The 16,403-nt window shown below is 52.4% G+C and overlaps 3 protein-coding genes across 3 annotated transcripts; 1 reads left to right on the top strand and 2 right to left on the bottom strand.

The window, feature by feature from the left end:
• Window positions 1–3,245: 3,245 nt before the first annotated feature.
• Window positions 3,246–4,781, bottom strand: LOC140223123 (uncharacterized). Its single transcript, XM_072294618.1, has one exon. The coding sequence runs from the start codon at window positions 4,045–4,047 to the stop codon at window positions 3,508–3,510; it is 540 nt and encodes a 179-aa protein (XP_072150719.1). The 5' UTR covers window positions 4,048–4,781; the 3' UTR covers window positions 3,246–3,507.
• A 3,065-nt stretch (window positions 4,782–7,846) lies between these two features.
• On the bottom strand, window positions 7,847–8,572 carry LOC140223244 (uncharacterized). The gene has a single exon (XM_072294772.1). It carries the CDS (start codon window positions 8,570–8,572, stop codon window positions 7,847–7,849), a length of 726 nt encoding a protein of 241 aa, XP_072150873.1.
• Window positions 8,573–13,923: 5,351 nt separating this feature from the next.
• LOC117859839 (4-coumarate--CoA ligase 5) lies at window positions 13,924–16,338 on the top strand. Its single transcript, XM_034743016.2, has 5 exons — window positions 13,924–15,122; window positions 15,213–15,411; window positions 15,514–15,727; window positions 15,849–15,951; window positions 16,059–16,338. The coding sequence occupies exons 1-5, from the start codon at window positions 14,127–14,129 to the stop codon at window positions 16,167–16,169; spliced, it is 1,623 nt and encodes a 540-aa protein (XP_034598907.1). The 5' UTR covers window positions 13,924–14,126; the 3' UTR covers window positions 16,170–16,338.
• The last annotated feature ends 65 nt before the right edge of the window (window positions 16,339–16,403 follow it).

The raw sequence follows: 16,403 nt of genomic DNA, 5'->3' as shown, positions 1-16,403 counted from the left end.
TTCGTCTTCCTTTGCTTTGCCCTTATCCTTCGCTCCAAAAGGTTCCAGCAGATCTTTCATGACTCTGCGTAGGCTATAGCAGTCTATCGCAGAGTGCTTGGAGTGTGGGTGTCATGGGCACTGTTCTTTCAGGAGTTCTGTGAATGGAGTCCTTTCTTGATTTCTGCCGTCCTTTTTGGAAGTCTGGGACATCGGCGCGACAATATTGTCTGGCTTCCTCTTGCGATTTTGACCAACCGAGTAGTTGCCTCGGTTGTCATTGTTGGGGCGATTGTTACTGTTCTTGTCATTACGTTGGCCATTACTCTGATTGTTAGATTGTTATTGTTCTGGCCTCTGTTACGACTATACTCGAACCGTTCAACTTTTTTGCCTTCATCCGCCCAGTCTTGTATCATGATATTGAGATATTTCATATCTTCCGGGCGTCTCTTGCCAAAATCTTGGAACATCCGGCAGTCATAGAGACCGTTCTGGAAGCAATCTATGGCGTCCCGCTCCATGATGTCCATAATAGTGGCCTTCTTGTTGAAGAAACGGCATAGATAGCTATGCAGGGTCTTGTCTTGTTGCTGTTTGATTTGAGACAAGTCGATCCTGTTGCCAGGACGCTGCATTGCCCCTGCGAAGTTGTTTGTGAATGCCGCTTTGAGATAACTCCATGTGTCGATGGAGTTCCTTTCTAGAGATTCGAGCCATGTGAGTAGCCCTGCCTCCATGCAAATGGGGAAGTAGATGACTTTGGTGTCATCGTTTCCTCCCGCCGTTTGAACTGATAATGAGTAGCACCGCAGCCATTGGACTAGGTTCTGCTTGCCATTGTACTTGGTGATACCCGAAAGTTTAAACTTGTTGGGTAGGACCGTCTTCCATACTCGTTTTGAGAAGGAGGGGAACCCGTCAGAATCCTCTCCAAGGTACTCGACTTCTTGTTCACGTTCGCGGCGGCACCCATCAATGATTGTACGGGCGTCGCGGCTTTTGTTGATCTTCTGACAGAGGTCATGTACTGGAGGTTCAGATTCTGTATGGGGCCCATGGTGGCCACGGCCTCCTAAGGGTGCCACCCGACTACCCTCTGCCCTATTTTGGCTTGGTCTGGCGCCTTCAACTTTGGGGGCCTCGTTCCTGGGACCCTCGTTTTGACTTGGTTCGGTGCCTTCATTACGACTTGGTTGTCTAAGGCTACTGCGATGATGGGATGAGATGCGTCGAACTAAGTGTATTGGCTTTGTTGATCAAGTTGCTCGTACGCGCGCTCCGCCAACTAGGCCAGTTGCCTAGTGTACTTGTCTTGTGGCATTGCCTGAGTAATCAAGTCAACAGATGCGATGGTGGCAAGAGGAGTATGGTGTTGACGTGATTGAACTTCTTCAAACGCATGATCCAAGTTCATGATGGGTAAGTCAGCTGCAAGGCGGCGGCGATGATCTGCTCTTGCAGCATTTCTTGCTCCCCATTGATTCCTTTGAGCTTTGGTTTCTTATCCTTCTATGTTGGTGGTGAGCTCATCCTGCAAGACGTCGTCTGGGTGATGTTCATGTCGCGAATTCCTTTCTGGTGATTCTTCACCGTCGCCTTCTTGTGCAGCGACGATGGCGAGGAGTTCCCGCTCCGAAGAGAAACTACCCGAACTTGATGTAATTACTTATGTGCAACCGTCTTCTTCATAAATGGGTGACAGAGGAGTCCTCTCCTGGTACGGGAGAGTGTCAAGATAGGCGACAAGGCGTTACTCGTCATCCTTGGCGAGAGTAGGTGGCTTAATGTTGGACCAGTAGATGAATCTGCCTTGTGGAGTAGACATGATGACCAGGCCCCGTTGTGGAACTGATAATGATGTCTCCTCGTCCGGATCCGAGTAGTAGTCGAGGTTGTCGATCAAATCTGAGTTGGATTGCGATCTGGACAGTGTAGCTTGGTAGGCCGCATGCAAGTTTTGGAGTTCGAACGGGAATCGACTTATGTTGTAGATCGATTCACACGATGGCTTGAGTGCCAGCTCGTGGGAAATAGTCCGACTGGTGGGAGAAGTTGAGTTGTACTCGGACTCGTCCCTCGAGTCTCGGAAGAGGTCGAAAATTTGGTTGAATTTTGCAATGAAATCCTCCAAAGCTTGGCGATGAAGGTTGATGTCGTACTGCTTCTCCTCCAGGGCCGACGGGATGTGCCGGTGGAAGTTTCCAGCACCGTCTGCGATGCAAACCCAGGAGCCGAAGATGAACGTCGCTCCCGCTTCGAACGTGAAGGTGGGCTTGATGATGACTTGAGCCATCGAGTTCGCCAGCGGATTCTCAACGAGATCCCTACCTGGCGTGCTAGCTATCGGTGTTTAGACCCGACAACCTACCGAGGGGGTACCCGAGGTAGTGTTTTATGCGTGGGGCTCGCCGAGATCAGGAACTCGAAGGTGAATTCGAACACACGATTTAGATAGGTTGGAGCCGCTTATGTCGTGTAATATCCTATGTCCTGTGTGTTGATTGGATTGTATTGATTGAACTTGTTTGGAGGGGGTCCCTACCTCGCCTTATATTGCCGGGGGCAGAGTTACAGGTCGGTTATTTACAAAAATATTAGTCGGATTTGACTAGAGAGTTCTACTCTAATTGCTGCGAGTAGTTTACTAATCCTCGACTAGTCCCTGTTCTTCACATTGACCACATCGTCCTGCATCATAGTCTCCATGTCTGACACGTCTTAGTGTATAGCTTCGGATTTAGCATTGTCCAATCCTTCTAGTGGGCCCATAGATATATGGACGACAACTGCAGCCTACTCTGTCATCCCAGAGCAGCATAATTACTGGTACCAAGGGCAAGAAAGTAACAACCAAGGCAAAGAAATCAAGCATTGTGAAGAAATGAAAGCTGTTCTTGCAAGTGATCATTGTGTTGTGAAGCACTGGCTGTGTCCTTTAGTTAGACAATTTAAATATTTTGGTTAGGTTCAGGAGATACTCATGCAGTTGCAGATAAATGCCTTCTACTTAGACAGTTTCATCATTTGGATTCAGACCATGAGGCACTTGTGTAACGTGGCTAAAGCCTAAAGGGCTAAAGGTGAATTACAAATGTGGATGACAGAGTTCCTATTTCAACACAAGTGCTAGCAATGCTCTCTGGCTCTTCTCTTATGAGGCATCTGAATTGAATGCTGTAACATATCAATCAAATGAACACAAACACTGCCAATCGGGCATGCTTCTTCTTTCCTCCCATAACCAAAAAACAAAACTGAACATCTGCTTAAATATTGCCGGCCAAATGCCAACTAGTACTTTGTATTCACACTCTCAATCATCATCAGTTCAAAAAAAATCACAAACTGTACTATCCAAAATAAAAGAATGTGCAGAGAAATGACGGGGGAAAATACCCATCTAAATCCATTCCCAGCGCCCTCTGGAAATGAAAGGATCTGGAATTCTGGATTACTGGATCTCTACCTCGCAATCCTATTTTGCTACGCGCCTAAGGATCGGATCATCACCAGGAAGGAGAAGGCCTAAGGAGTCCTGTCCCAGCTGTTCCCCCTGACATACCGCAGCTGCAGCGACACCTGCCGCTCCATCTCCAGCTGCTTGTAGAAGTTGGCGATGAACTGGTCCGCGCGCTGGTCGATGTCGTCGTCCCCCGCCGACGACGACGCCGGCGACCCGCCGCTGGACGACGCCCTAGTCAAGACCTGCGGCGACGGCGACGCCGCGCTGCTGGCCCGCGACAGGCTCCGCGTGGTCGCCGTCCCCATGCTCGCCGACCTGGACGTCCTGGAAGAGCTGGAGGAGGCCGGCGACACGATGCCGCCCTCGACGTCGAGCAGCCCCGGCGGCCGCGAGTCGAAGCTGAGGGCGCGCCGCGCCGGCCCCGCCCCCCTGGCCGCGCCCGCGGAGGTGAGCAGCATCCACCGCGTGGCGCTGAAGGAGAGCAGGAACCGGACCTTCTTGATCGCCTCCCGGAGGGTCCCCAGGATCGACGACCGCTTCTTGCTCTTGCTCCTCGACGCCTCCTCCTCCTCCGTGGACGGACGGACCCCCGAGACGGCCATGGAGCAGGAGCTGATTGGTGATCGACCTTCTCCTTGCGCTGGCGCGTTCAAGAAGCCAAGAACGCGCCTTCTTTCCCTTCCTCGTCCCTGTCGATGCGCCGGAGCAGAGTTGGAGTTGTGACGGGCGATGCGAGTGGAGCAACCGGCAGCCGGCGAGTTGGCTGGTGCGCGTCGATGTCGAATTGGAAAGCAGGAGGGGCTTGTCTTGTGCGCTGGCTGCGACCTGCGAGCCTATATGGCTTGCCGATGTTGAAAGGTCGCCGGCGCTCGTTGGTCAGTGCAGCAAGCTACACGGTGCCAAGAAACTGCAGGGAATGTATAGGCGTCCGCAAATACTACACCTCAACACCTGTGTAAGACGCGTACACGTAGGGAGTGGCTGCGTTTATGCCAGTGACCAGATCAGCACTGTGCAATCATTGCTTACATCAAAAGGAATCGCAGCGGCGTCTTGGCAACGGTTAGAACGAACAACAGCCAACGGCATCGGCAGTGAGCCTCTCGCCCTCCCCGATCCACCCAAAACGTGCTGGAGCTGGAGCGGAGGTTGAACGGGCCAGTTGGCGGTCGCTGTCGGTAACGTGCCGGACGCGACGACGGCGCGTCGCAACACGTTGGGTGCGGCGCCGGACGACGCGGAACCAGGTCAAACGCTTGCCCCGCTCGGGCGCACGGCCGCACGCACGCTCACGCCACCACCGCCCAACCACGACTTCTGCAGGGCTGGGCGACCCGACGAGTGCTTCGGCGCCAAGTTTTAGCCAGCGGCAACGGAGCGCCGGAGCGGGGGTGCTCTGCTTCTGCTCTGGTCGGCCCCGACGCGTGCGGCTGCGCGCGGGCCGCACAGAGCTGGTCGCGTGCGCCACCTGCCAACCTGGCCGCGCCTCTCATCTCAGGTACGCAGAAGAGCCGGGGCCTGGGGGTCGATTAGTCCAGTCAAACCAGCACGTTTTTGCCGCGAAACCAGCTAATAAATCCCGCTCTCGGCGTCGGCGAGTTGGTTAAGAGATTTGTGCAGCTGGACGCGGCCAGCACGATACGTCGATGCTACCGACATCGGCGGCAGCGAGGGGTCGGGTCCCGGACTGAGCATACTGGATCATGTGCGCTTTCCCCATCGGAAAAGAAACTGTTTACGTTGAAAAGTTTTTTTAACAATATCGGGGGAAAACACCTACATTCATTCATTGAACAAAATATGGCATAGTTACACAAATAAACCTGGCATACCAGGTAGATACAATGAGATGAGGAGAAGAGAGGAAGCTACAAAAGCTAAAGGGGGAGAGTTACAAGCGAGCCATCAGGTAGTCTCGCCAGCACAGAATTTGAGTCAAATGTTTCCTGTATCTAAACTTCCATGCATCTAAGTCCTTGATGACCCGTCGCACCACCTCGTGCGCTGATGAAGGTTTGCTGTCAAAAATGAGAGAAGTTGCGTGCTTTCCAGATCTGCCAGAGGACCATCATGATGACGTCAAGATGAACATGGGATGGAAGGGAGAGTTGTTTACCCAGGATCCAGGGATCCTTGTATTCATTAGCTTGGACCGTGATACCGATTAGTTGCCAAACATTCGCTGCGTTCGGGCACTGTGAGAAGATATGGTCGGCCGTTTCAAGCACTCCGGAGCATCTTTCACAGTATGACTCCTCCAGTTTTCTGATGTTTCGATGGTAGAGGTGAGCTCTGCTATTAATCTGCCCATGATGCATGAGCCATCTGAAGAATTTGAGTTTAGTAGGGAGTTTCGTGTACCAGAGACGTAGTGCATCCGGATCCTGCTGATCGTCTGCCTGGAGAGCATGGTACGCATTGCTGGAGCTGAACACATCGTTCGCGGAGTGTGACAAATAACGTGAGTCCGGGACGTCTGAAAGGACCACTTGGAGAAGACAATCTTGGAGAATGCGTTTTTCCTCTTGTGCACAGCTAGTGAGCCGTGGCTTGCCTGTCCAGCGGGAAGAGCCAAGTGTCCGAGATAGAAATGTTCAGCCGGATGGAGTGTGAGTAGAGTGCCGGAAAGGTTTCAGCCAGAGTTGAACTGAACAGCCAGCGGTCATGTCAGGATGCAGTGGTTTTGCCATTTCCAACCCGCGAGGCTGTCAGTGAGCGGTATCGCTGAATTTCCTCTTGGACAAAGCCTAGCGATGAAGGAGTCAGGATTGTACCCCCACACGTCTTGGCGATGTTGACTTAGGAACCATGTTTTCCAAGGCCAGGTCTGGCTATCATGCAGTTTGTGGATGAACTTCATCAGGAGGCCACCAGGCATTGTGAGCCATGACATTTCTCCTCCCCAGTCCAAAGGAAGGCTCTCCGACGGGCATCAAGAGCTTCACGAACAGACGTCGGTAGCAAGGTGGATGACATGAAGTAGACAGGCAGGCTGCTAAGGACCGCATTAACTAAGAGCAGGCGTCCTCCCGTGCTAAGTAGGCGAACTTTCCATCCTGCTAGGTAGCGATCAAAACTGCAGATAAGAGGACGGTAATCAGACGGCTTTAGTTTCTGCGGCGAAAGTGGGAGGCCTAGGTACATTTGAGGGAAGCTGGCAATTAATTCAGCAGCCTAAGACATCAGCTATTTGAGCAGCTGTATCAGCAGGGACATTCATTGGGATGAAGGTGGATTTGTGAAAGTTGATTGTAAGCCCTGTCTCCAAAGAGAAAGCATCCAGGATGGATTTTAGGGTTATCATGGATGGAACATCCCCTCGAACAAGGATTAATGTGTCGTCAGCGTACTGCAGAACCGGGCATGGGAGCGAGGTGTCTATAGGGTGTTCCAATCTGCCGTCAACCGAGGCACGCTTTAGCAGGTGTTGGAGAACGTCTGCGGCGATGATGAACAGATAAGGAGAGATCGGAACTCCTTGCCTCAAACCACGACTGCAGGTGATCCATTGTCCTGGATCGCCATTGAGCATCACCACCGTTTTGCCTGTGGAAAGAATCTTGCCGATCCAGCTTCGCCAACGTGAGTTGAAACCCCGAGCACTCATGATTTTATCCAAACTGCTCCAGGCCACCGAATCGAAGGCCTTCTTGAAATCCAACTTGAGGACAGCAGTGGGAGCATTCCGTTTGTGGCAGCAGCTCAACAGGTCAGTAGCATAAACAAAGTTTTCTACTATGTTCCGTCCATGAACAAAGCCAGTCTGGTCCGCATCAATGATGGTGGGAATGGCTGTCTTGAGGCGATTTGCCAGGACTTTGGAGAATAGTTTCATCGGACAGTTTTGAAGCGAGATGGGTCTAAAAGCGTCTGCTTTCCTGACCCCTTCCTGCTTGGGAGAAGGATAAGATGGGGCCCTGTTAAGGCCATTGAGATCAATACGACCCAAGTGAAAGTCACAGAAAAGATCCAGCAGCGGTTGCCAAATTCTGGCCTAGAAAGCTATATAGGAGGAGGGACCAAACCCGTCCGGCCCGGGACTAGAATGCATATCCATTGCAAACAAGGCCGCCGAAATTTCATCGATAGAGAAAGGAGCAGACAAATTGAGCCCATCTACCGTCAGGTTGGGTTAGAGATCATGTAACTTGAAGTTCCAAGAGGTGGCCACTTCAGTCCCCAACAATTCATTATAGAAATCAAACAATATTGTGCTCTTAGCTTCATGTGAATGTAAAAGGTTTCATCATGTTCAAGACAAGGGATTGCGTTTCCCCACCAGCGACCATTTGCTACCGCATGGAAAAAACATGAGTTCTCATCCCACTCAACCACCATCCGCATGTTAAAGCGTTGGCAATTGATTGGAGGTCCTAGATGGCTAAACGAAGCAAAGTAGATTCAGTAGTATAAACTAAACGATTCTTCCTCAAGCAAGTCAAGAGCATTAATGAGGATTTTTGTATCGGCCTCACGTTGCTCGTGGGGGTGGAGACGCTTGCACCAGGAGCGGCAAGCATGCCGACAGTTTTTAAGTCGTTTAACAAAGGCCTTGCTTGATGTTCCACTAACCGCAGTGCCAATGGTGGTATTCAGCATCTCCTTGAAGGCGGGGTGCTGCAGCCAAGCATTTTCAAACCAAAAGCATGAGCTCTTCAGCATCTTGGTGGAGACCGAAAGGAGAAGAGGAACATGGTCATAGGCGAAACGTGTCAGAGAGGTAAGGGATGTGTTAGGGAAGGTGGAGTCCCATTGAACATTAACAAAGCACCAGTCTAAGCGTACTAATGTGGGGTTATCGTGCTTGTTACTCCAAGTGTAGGCCCTGTCGACCAAAGGGATCTCAATTAGCGCTAGGGAGTTGATCATATCATTAAACATTTGCACCTCTCCAATGTTGAAGGAATCGTTGTTCTTATCTCCAGGCTCACAAGTCATGTTGAAATCGCCAATGAGGATCCAAGGATCAGTGACAGAACGAGCAATGTCCTCGACATCGCTGAGGAAGACGTATTTGTCCTCATGAGCAGTGGGAGCATAGAAATTTGTAAGCGTGAAGGTGCTACTGTAAGCGTTGAGGGAGAAGTTTGTTGTCACAAAGTACTCCCGTTCGGTGTAATTGAGCATCGAGCAGGATGCTCCATCCCAAGCCGTCAGATTGCCCCGGCAGCACCATTGGCACCTTTCATAATGCAGTTAGACAGACGGGTTGGCAGGAAGGTTTTTCTCTTCGCTGGCTCAAGAGTGGCAAGTTTCGTTTCTTGTAAAGCAGCAAAGGTGGGTCGGTGAGTTAAGAGTTCAGCGAGAACATCCTTACATCTACTATCTTGTCCAAGTCCACAGACATTCCACGAGAGAAAGGAAAGGGAGCGAGTTAACATAAAATGAGAAGAACACCAATTCACGAAACAAACTTAACATTGATTACATCACGCACATGAGAGTGAACATATTACACCAGCCACCTCTAAACTGAGACCCCAACCACAAGGACTCACAAAGTTCCATAAAACAGGCAGGGAGAAAAGCTTTTGCAAGGAACTCCCTTCGCAAAGCGTACACACAAAGTAGCTTAACAATGACTACCTCCCGATCAGACAGAGGGAGAGAAGCTCCTTCATGCGCTTGGATGCCTTTGCTAAGTCTAGCTGCGCCTCCTTGACGTGAGACGCCTTAGTGGTGGCGCCGACGAAGAATGGAATCTCCTTGGCTGCCAACCAGCGGCTGCAGCGCAGCTTGGACACACTGTCCGTTGCACGCTTGCGGTGAACACGCCTGCACCGGACGCTCACCTCATGCTACTCCTCCAGCAACTCACTCGGGGATGGAATCCCGGAGCGAGGCTGGTGGCGCGCCGACTCAACCTTAGTGTCGCTGACCACCACAGGTGGGGTAGGTGGTGGAGGGGGGTGCGGGGGCGCATCGGAGTCGGGAGGTCACGGATCACCACTCTTGGCACCCCGACCAAGGACAATGTGCATTCTCAGTGATGTCAGGAATTGCGGCGGGAGCTGGGTGTAGGAGAGAAGCATGGCGGGGGATGAAAGGAGTAGCGGCACGCCAAGGTCGGTGCTGGTGAGCGATGGCATGGGTAGGATGAAAGGTTGCGGGGGCAAAGTGAACGGCAGGAGAGCCATCGCGTCCATGGCGTGCTGGAGAGGAGCGAGAGCGGTAGTGTGGTGTGGGGGGAAGGTGGAGGAGTGCTGGCGCAGCCCACTTGGCAGACGATGGTAGGGGAGCGCCAAGCCGAGCGCTCATAGGACAGCGAGCACCCGGCACCCCACGACGGTGGCGTGGCGTGGCGTGGCGCAAGGGTGATGGAGTGCCCTCACAGGATGTCGAGTGCCCAGTGCCCCATGACCAGAGCGAGCGCGAGAACAAGCCCGCCATCAAGCAGGAGGGGCTCCGGTGGCCGTAGCGGAGGCACATCCGACAGCGAAACGGATCTCGGCACGCTACGATGAGATGGTCAGATGCAAGGCACCGAAGCACTGTGTTTGTGGCAGAGGCAGTGAGCCATTTTTATAGGCGCCGGCGCGGCCGAGAGGAACGCATGTAGGTATAGGCACGCTGCGCACAGATGTGATAGAGCAGCGGACGGCGCACGGCTGACAAACTCCCCGAGCTGACTCCCGTTCAGCGCCTGAAGCAACGGCGCATCGCTGAGGGGTGAATGCATTGCCACCACGTTGGCGCTCCCTAAACCTCTAAGAGATGAATGTACTCCGACGTCAGTGAACTCTCTACCATCCAGGTGGATAGAGGCATGGGTCATAGTGTGGTGATCGTCGCTGTGCACGCCGGCCTAACTCTGACCACCATTCGGCGTGCGAAACGACTCAGCACACCTGAGCGGTGAATGCACTTCGGCGTCGGTGCTCTCCCTACAATCCAGGTGGTCAGAGACTTGGAAGATCGTGTGGGGACCGTCACCATGAATGGCATGGCGCTATCATTCAGCGCAGGAAGATCAGATGGGGTAGGAGGGAGGGAGGGAGGGAGTAACTATTGTCTATTGGGGGGAGAGGGCCATCCGGGAAAACCGCCTCGGTTTTGGCAGCCGGCTCATGAGCACTGGATGGGCCAGCCCAGTTACCGCGCTCTATAGTTTGAAATTTGAATTGCGCCTCTCCATCGTCAACAACGACATCACGTTCTTCAGGAATTTTCTCATCGGTGGCCATGGTGGCGGCGAGGGAGGGGAAGAGGAGGAGGGAAAATCTCCCAAGTCGACATCGCCCCCCTAGTCACTATGAACCTAGCGATGTTTCCACTGGCGGCCGCAGTCGAGAAGACTCAGGGCAAGCCTGGCGAACCTCAAAGTAGAAAGGGGGAACGGAGAAACAGAAATTCAGCATGTTCTTGACCTCATAGACAGAAGCAGGGTGCGAATCCGGAGCCAGCCGTATCCAGAAAATCGCATCTTCACTAAGCTTGGTGTTGCGAGTTGCCGGGACAACGAGGGCGTGGAAGTTCAGAAGAGCCGAGTTGCAAAAGGACACACCTGGAGCAGCTGAGGTGGGGGATGGCTGCGGAGGCGTAGGCCTTCGCCCCGCAGCAAAGTGACTACGACCATCGTTGCCGCTGGTTGCGGTCCAGGAGGGTGTCTGCCCTTCAGCAACAGCACGGGGCGTCGAACCTTTCTTGAATCTGGACGCCTGCTTTAGTTGGCGCCGACAAGAAAGCGGAATGTTTGCTCCCAGCGAAGTGAAGCAGGGGAAGGCGTCGCTGGGGAGCTGAAGGAGAGGCGGGAGCTTGAACGAGAGGCGGGGATACGCTGCGGCGGCATATTCCTTGGATGAAGAAGGAGGGGTGGAGGAGTCGCCGGGGTTGGGAGCGCGAGGGGCGCTCATCCTAACTGGCGGTCCCTCACGTTGAAAAGTTTAAGCCGGAGAATAGAGTATAACGAACCGTACGTGACAGACCGTACGTGACAGAGTGTTGAACGCTTCAGATAATAATGCTCTTGTGGCGAATCGAGGGGCGCTGTTGCTTCAAAGGGGATTGCAGGGTGACGCGTCTGGCAGCAACTAAATTAAGGCTTAAAGATGGAGCTACGCGAGTAATGAAGGGTGAGGAAAACTTCTATTTTACGCCTAAATTTTGGCGTTGTAAGAGTCGCTGAAGATCTCCTTCTGGATCAATCAAATAAGCACCTCCTCGTCCTTGTTTGTTAAGGAAAAAAAAGAGAGAGAGGAGAATTGCCGAAGATGTGAGGTATAGATGCCGAGTGAGGACTGAGGAGCAACGGGTGGAAGATCTGTTTTTTTTTTGGTCAAGGTGAAAGGAGATAGTTGGAGACTATAGATGAGCATTGTTGGTGTGTGGTGGTAAGATCGTAAGTGCATGACTACATACACTAGGGCTTAATCCTAACAACCACATATTTGGATGTTTCCGAGTTTGATAGTAGTGTACTAGTGTGCATGTCTAGTGAGTGCGTACTGTAAATTAGACTCCCATTAAAAATAATTAAGCTCTAGATCGTCTACCTGTAATCTAACGGTTGGGACTTGGAGGTACTATCAATCAATTGGCTCCTAATCGATCATGGGAACACTCTCCACATACTCGGGACCCATTTACTTTATGGGCCCAGACCCTTTCGCTGCTGACACAAATGGGGTACACTTTTCTTTCAGGCTTGCAAACGATGAATGGAAAAGGCCTAACTTCCCCAACTAAGGTGCAAGTAATGAGAGCAGGCCTATAAAGTTCATTTAACTCTACTACTTCGCAAAGAAAAAAAGTTCATTTAACTCTAGCCCAATTTTTAGAAGTTCTGGCCCAAATAGAGACGGACAATTAAGCCCAATCACAATACCTTTACGTTCTGTATTTGAGTGTCCCTTTTTTGGGCCTTTGCAGTTGACCATTATTTTTTTCAGCTGCGCATTTCACAATATTAGTCATAAAAAATTTCCGTAAAGATAATTGTAATGGAAAATATAGTATGTAACTTCTATATATCCATCTTAAATGGTTTTTCAGAGTATCCTGGTCTTTTACAACACTTAAAGCATTAAAAGGAAAACAATGGAGGATACAGTAACACTCAACAAGAAAAAAGTTTATTTTATCCTCACCTCCCTTGATAATCTCAACTCTCAAGCACACGGCAGGAGTATAGAGGAATCAACTCAATCAAGGAGAGAGAGAGAGAGTAGTGGAATAATGAAAGGAGGCACAACCATGCAAGTGGCAATCGCTGATGCAGACGGTGAGCAAAATATTTTTTTATAATGAAAAGAGTTGAGTATCCGTCTCCAACCTCTTTATAAAGGGAAATGAGTCCACGTATAATACGAATGCTACACGAATGAGCGACAACTGTTTAGTTTGAAAATAAATGCATCTGAAGAAGCATATAGGTGAGAAGTAAAAGCATGGAAATGCAAGACTCATTGACATAGGACCTTAAGGTACATATTTTTTTTAGAATACAATAGTTCAAATATTTATAAACGTATTCATGCACTTCATATCCTTATGAACATCTTCTCAAGACTGATTCAAGGCTGACAAGGTCATCACAGACATATAATTATTGGTGCACATGTCGTCTATCACTGAGACAATAATTAGCCGTAAATGTAATATACTCTGTTAAAAAAACAATACACATTTCATTTGATCAGCAATTTTTGCTTGCTCCATAGCACCAAAAGGCGGCTAAGCTCTTCAAAAGTCAAAACCAATCCGTACTTTTTGCTACTCGATAAAACAACCGAGAGTGCAAGACGAGTGTGCATGCACCCTCCTTCCCAGCACATTAAACACGCCAAAACTACTTGACTATGCTGCAGTAGAATATGAAAGGGAGGTGCCAAAGTGGGTTGGTAACCATACGAAAGTCGGAGCCGCACGAGCTTGACTCACGCCCCAATTCGGACGGCCACGATTGGCCACGACCCTAATCCGACCACCGCCGGCGCCTCCTTACCCACCAAATCACGACCGCGCGGCAAGTCCATGCCGCTGACGCCACCCGCGAGTCGCGCTCAGACACGACGACGCCGGCGCCGGTGGCATGGTACCCGCCTCGATCAACAGACCACGGGACGCGCGCCCGTGGAGGCGTAGACGCTTCACACGCACACATGGTTGGTGATGGACTGATGGTGAGCAGACCACAGAGCTACTCCGACGATCATGGTCCATGGGTGGGTTCGTCCCCAGCTCGGTCAAATGCTCACCAAACATCGCCACCAATGGTCAATGGAGCAGGTCCATTGCCTGTAGGGCCCACGACGCAGATGCACGGAGCACGGCAGTATATGCATTCAGCGTTGATCCGGTAATAACCAATGAGTGTGATTTGTTACCGTGCTGATCACACAGTTTGTCACTTTTTTTTGTTGTTTCGAGAGCATACGGTTTGTCACTTTGTATAGTGTGAAATGAATCATATCGTTCATCCTGTGCACAGTAAATTAAAGTTCTCAGCAAACCTGTCGACCGGGTCCAGGTAAAATCATCCTCTAGTAGAACACCACCAGTTCCTAATCTTCCGGTTCCAGCTCCCCACCAAACACCACTGCCTATATCAGATCAGCTCTGAAGCTCCTTCCACTCCTCAGGAGCTGGTACCTGCCATCCTTCCACCCTTGCACTCCTGCGCAAAGCTTCCTGCCCTTGCTTGCACAGAACTCCAGCGCGACACGCCTCCGCCAGGAAGAAGATGGGTTCGCTGACGGCGGAGCCGCAGGCCGAGACGGTGTTCCGATCGACGCTCCCGGACATCGCCATCCCGGACCACCTCCCGCTCCACGACTACGTGTTCGAGCGCCTGGCCGACCGCCGCGACCGCGCCTGCCTCATCGACGGCGCCACGGGGGAGACGCTCACGTTCGGCGACGTGGACCGCCTGTCGCGCCGCGTCGCCGCGGGGCTGCGCGCCTCCCTCGGCGTGCGCCCCGGCGGCACGGTGATGCTGCTCCTCCCAAACTCCGTCGAGTTCGCGCTGGCGTTCCTCGCCTGCTCCCGCCTCGGCGCCGCCACCACCACGGCCAACCCGCTCCACACCCCGCCCGAGATCGCCAAGCAGGCCGCGGCCTCCGGCGCTACCGTCGTCGTCACCGAGCCGGCGTTCGTCGCCAAGGTGCGCGGGCTCTCCGGCGTCGCCGTCGTCGCCACGGGCGAGGGCGCCGAGGGCTGCGTCTCGTTCTCCGACCTCGCCGCCGCCGACGGCTCGGCGCTGCCGGAGGCGGCCATCGACGTGGCGAACGACGTGGTCGCGCTGCCGTACTCATCCGGCACGACGGGCCTGCCCAAGGGGGTCATGCTGTCGCACCGCGGGCTGGTGACCAGCGTGGCTCAGGTCGTCGACGGCGACAACCCCAACCTCCACCTCCGGGAGGACGACGTCGTCCTCTGCGTGCTGCCCATGTTCCACGTGTACGCGCTGCACTCCATCCTCCTCTGCGGGATGCGCGCCGGCGCGGCCCTCGTGATCATGAAGCGCTTCGACACCGTCCGGATGTTCGAGCTCGTGGAGCGCCACGGCATCACGATCGTGCCGCTCGTGCTGCCCATCGCCGTGGAGATAGCCAAGACCGACGCCATCGACCGCCACGACCTCTCCTCGGTGCGCATGGTCATCTCCGGCGCCGCGCCCATGGGCAAGGAGCTGCAGGACATCCTGCGCGCTAAGCTCCCTCGCGCCGTGCTCGGACAGGTGCCTACCCTTGGCCAAACACGCAACCAAACGATGACTAAGACGCGTTGAATTTTGACTAACAGCATACGACTTTGTCACTCTCAACAGGGTTATGGTATGACAGAGGCAGGGCCGGTGCTGTCAATGTGCATGGCATTTGCCAAGGAGCCATCGCCGGTGAAGTCCGGCGCCTGCGGCACGGTGGTGAGGAACGCCGAGCTCAAGATCATCGACCCGGAGACCGGCCTGTCCCTCCACCGCAACCAGCCCGGGGAGATTTGCATCAGGGGCGAGCAGATAATGAAAGGTACCTGATTTTCCAAGCACCGACCAGCGAACAAAGTTTTTGTGATCCAACATCCAAGCAAGAACTTGAAGGTGTGACAACGTTGCCGGTCTTGGTACGCAGGGTACCTGAACAACCCGGAGGCCACGGCGAAGACCATCGACGCGGAGGGGTGGCTGCACACCGGCGACATTGGGTATGTCGATGATGACGACGAGATCTTCATCGTGGACCGCCTCAAGGAGCTCATCAAGTACAAGGGGTTCCAGGTCGCCCCCGCGGAGCTTGAGGCCATGCTCATCGCGCACCCGGGCATCGCCGACGCCGCCGTCGTCCCGTAAGTAGCTACAGTACCTCTATGCTCGCCGGACTTCCTGCCATCAATAACTTCCCTACGTGTTCTCAAGTTGCACATGTCCTCAACGATGCTCACCTGCTACTTACTTAATCTGATGCAGGATAAAGGATGACTCCTGCGGCGAGATCCCAGTGGCGTTCGTCGTGAGGTCCGACGGCTCCGAGATCACCGAGGACGAGATCAAGCAGTACGTGGCAAAACAGGTGAGATAAGCTAACGATTATTGCAAAGGATAATTCTCAAAATCTTATCATCGAGGAGAACAGCAGTGTTAATTTTTAATTTCTTTAAACGTTCTTACTGTATTTAGGTTGTGTTCTACAAGAGGCTGCACAAGATTTTCTTTGTGGAGACTATTCCTAAGGCGCCATCTGGCAAAATTTTGAGGAAGGACCTGAGAGCCAAGCTGGCAGCGTGCTGATGGTCCTGAGCTGTTCCTGTGCGAAAGCAACCCCGGCTTTAGTAGATTTTATTTTGATCTTGCTAAAAGGGTGTACGGAAAAGGTTTAATTAAGTAAGAAGCAGTCAACCATGTACAAGAAGTATGTTATCTGGATAGAAATGAAAGCTGCGGTTTCGCTAGTGCATTATATGATCATTCGCTTATTCAGTTGCACTTCAGTGAAAAAAACATTCATTTCTTTGGAAGAATCAA

This window comes from Setaria viridis, chromosome 6 (genome assembly GCF_005286985.2).
Source record: "Setaria viridis chromosome 6, Setaria_viridis_v4.0, whole genome shotgun sequence".
Taxonomy (NCBI): Eukaryota; Viridiplantae; Streptophyta; class Magnoliopsida; order Poales; family Poaceae; genus Setaria; species Setaria viridis.
Note: the sequence above shows the minus strand (reverse complement) of the source record. Positions and strands in the feature narration are given on the sequence as shown.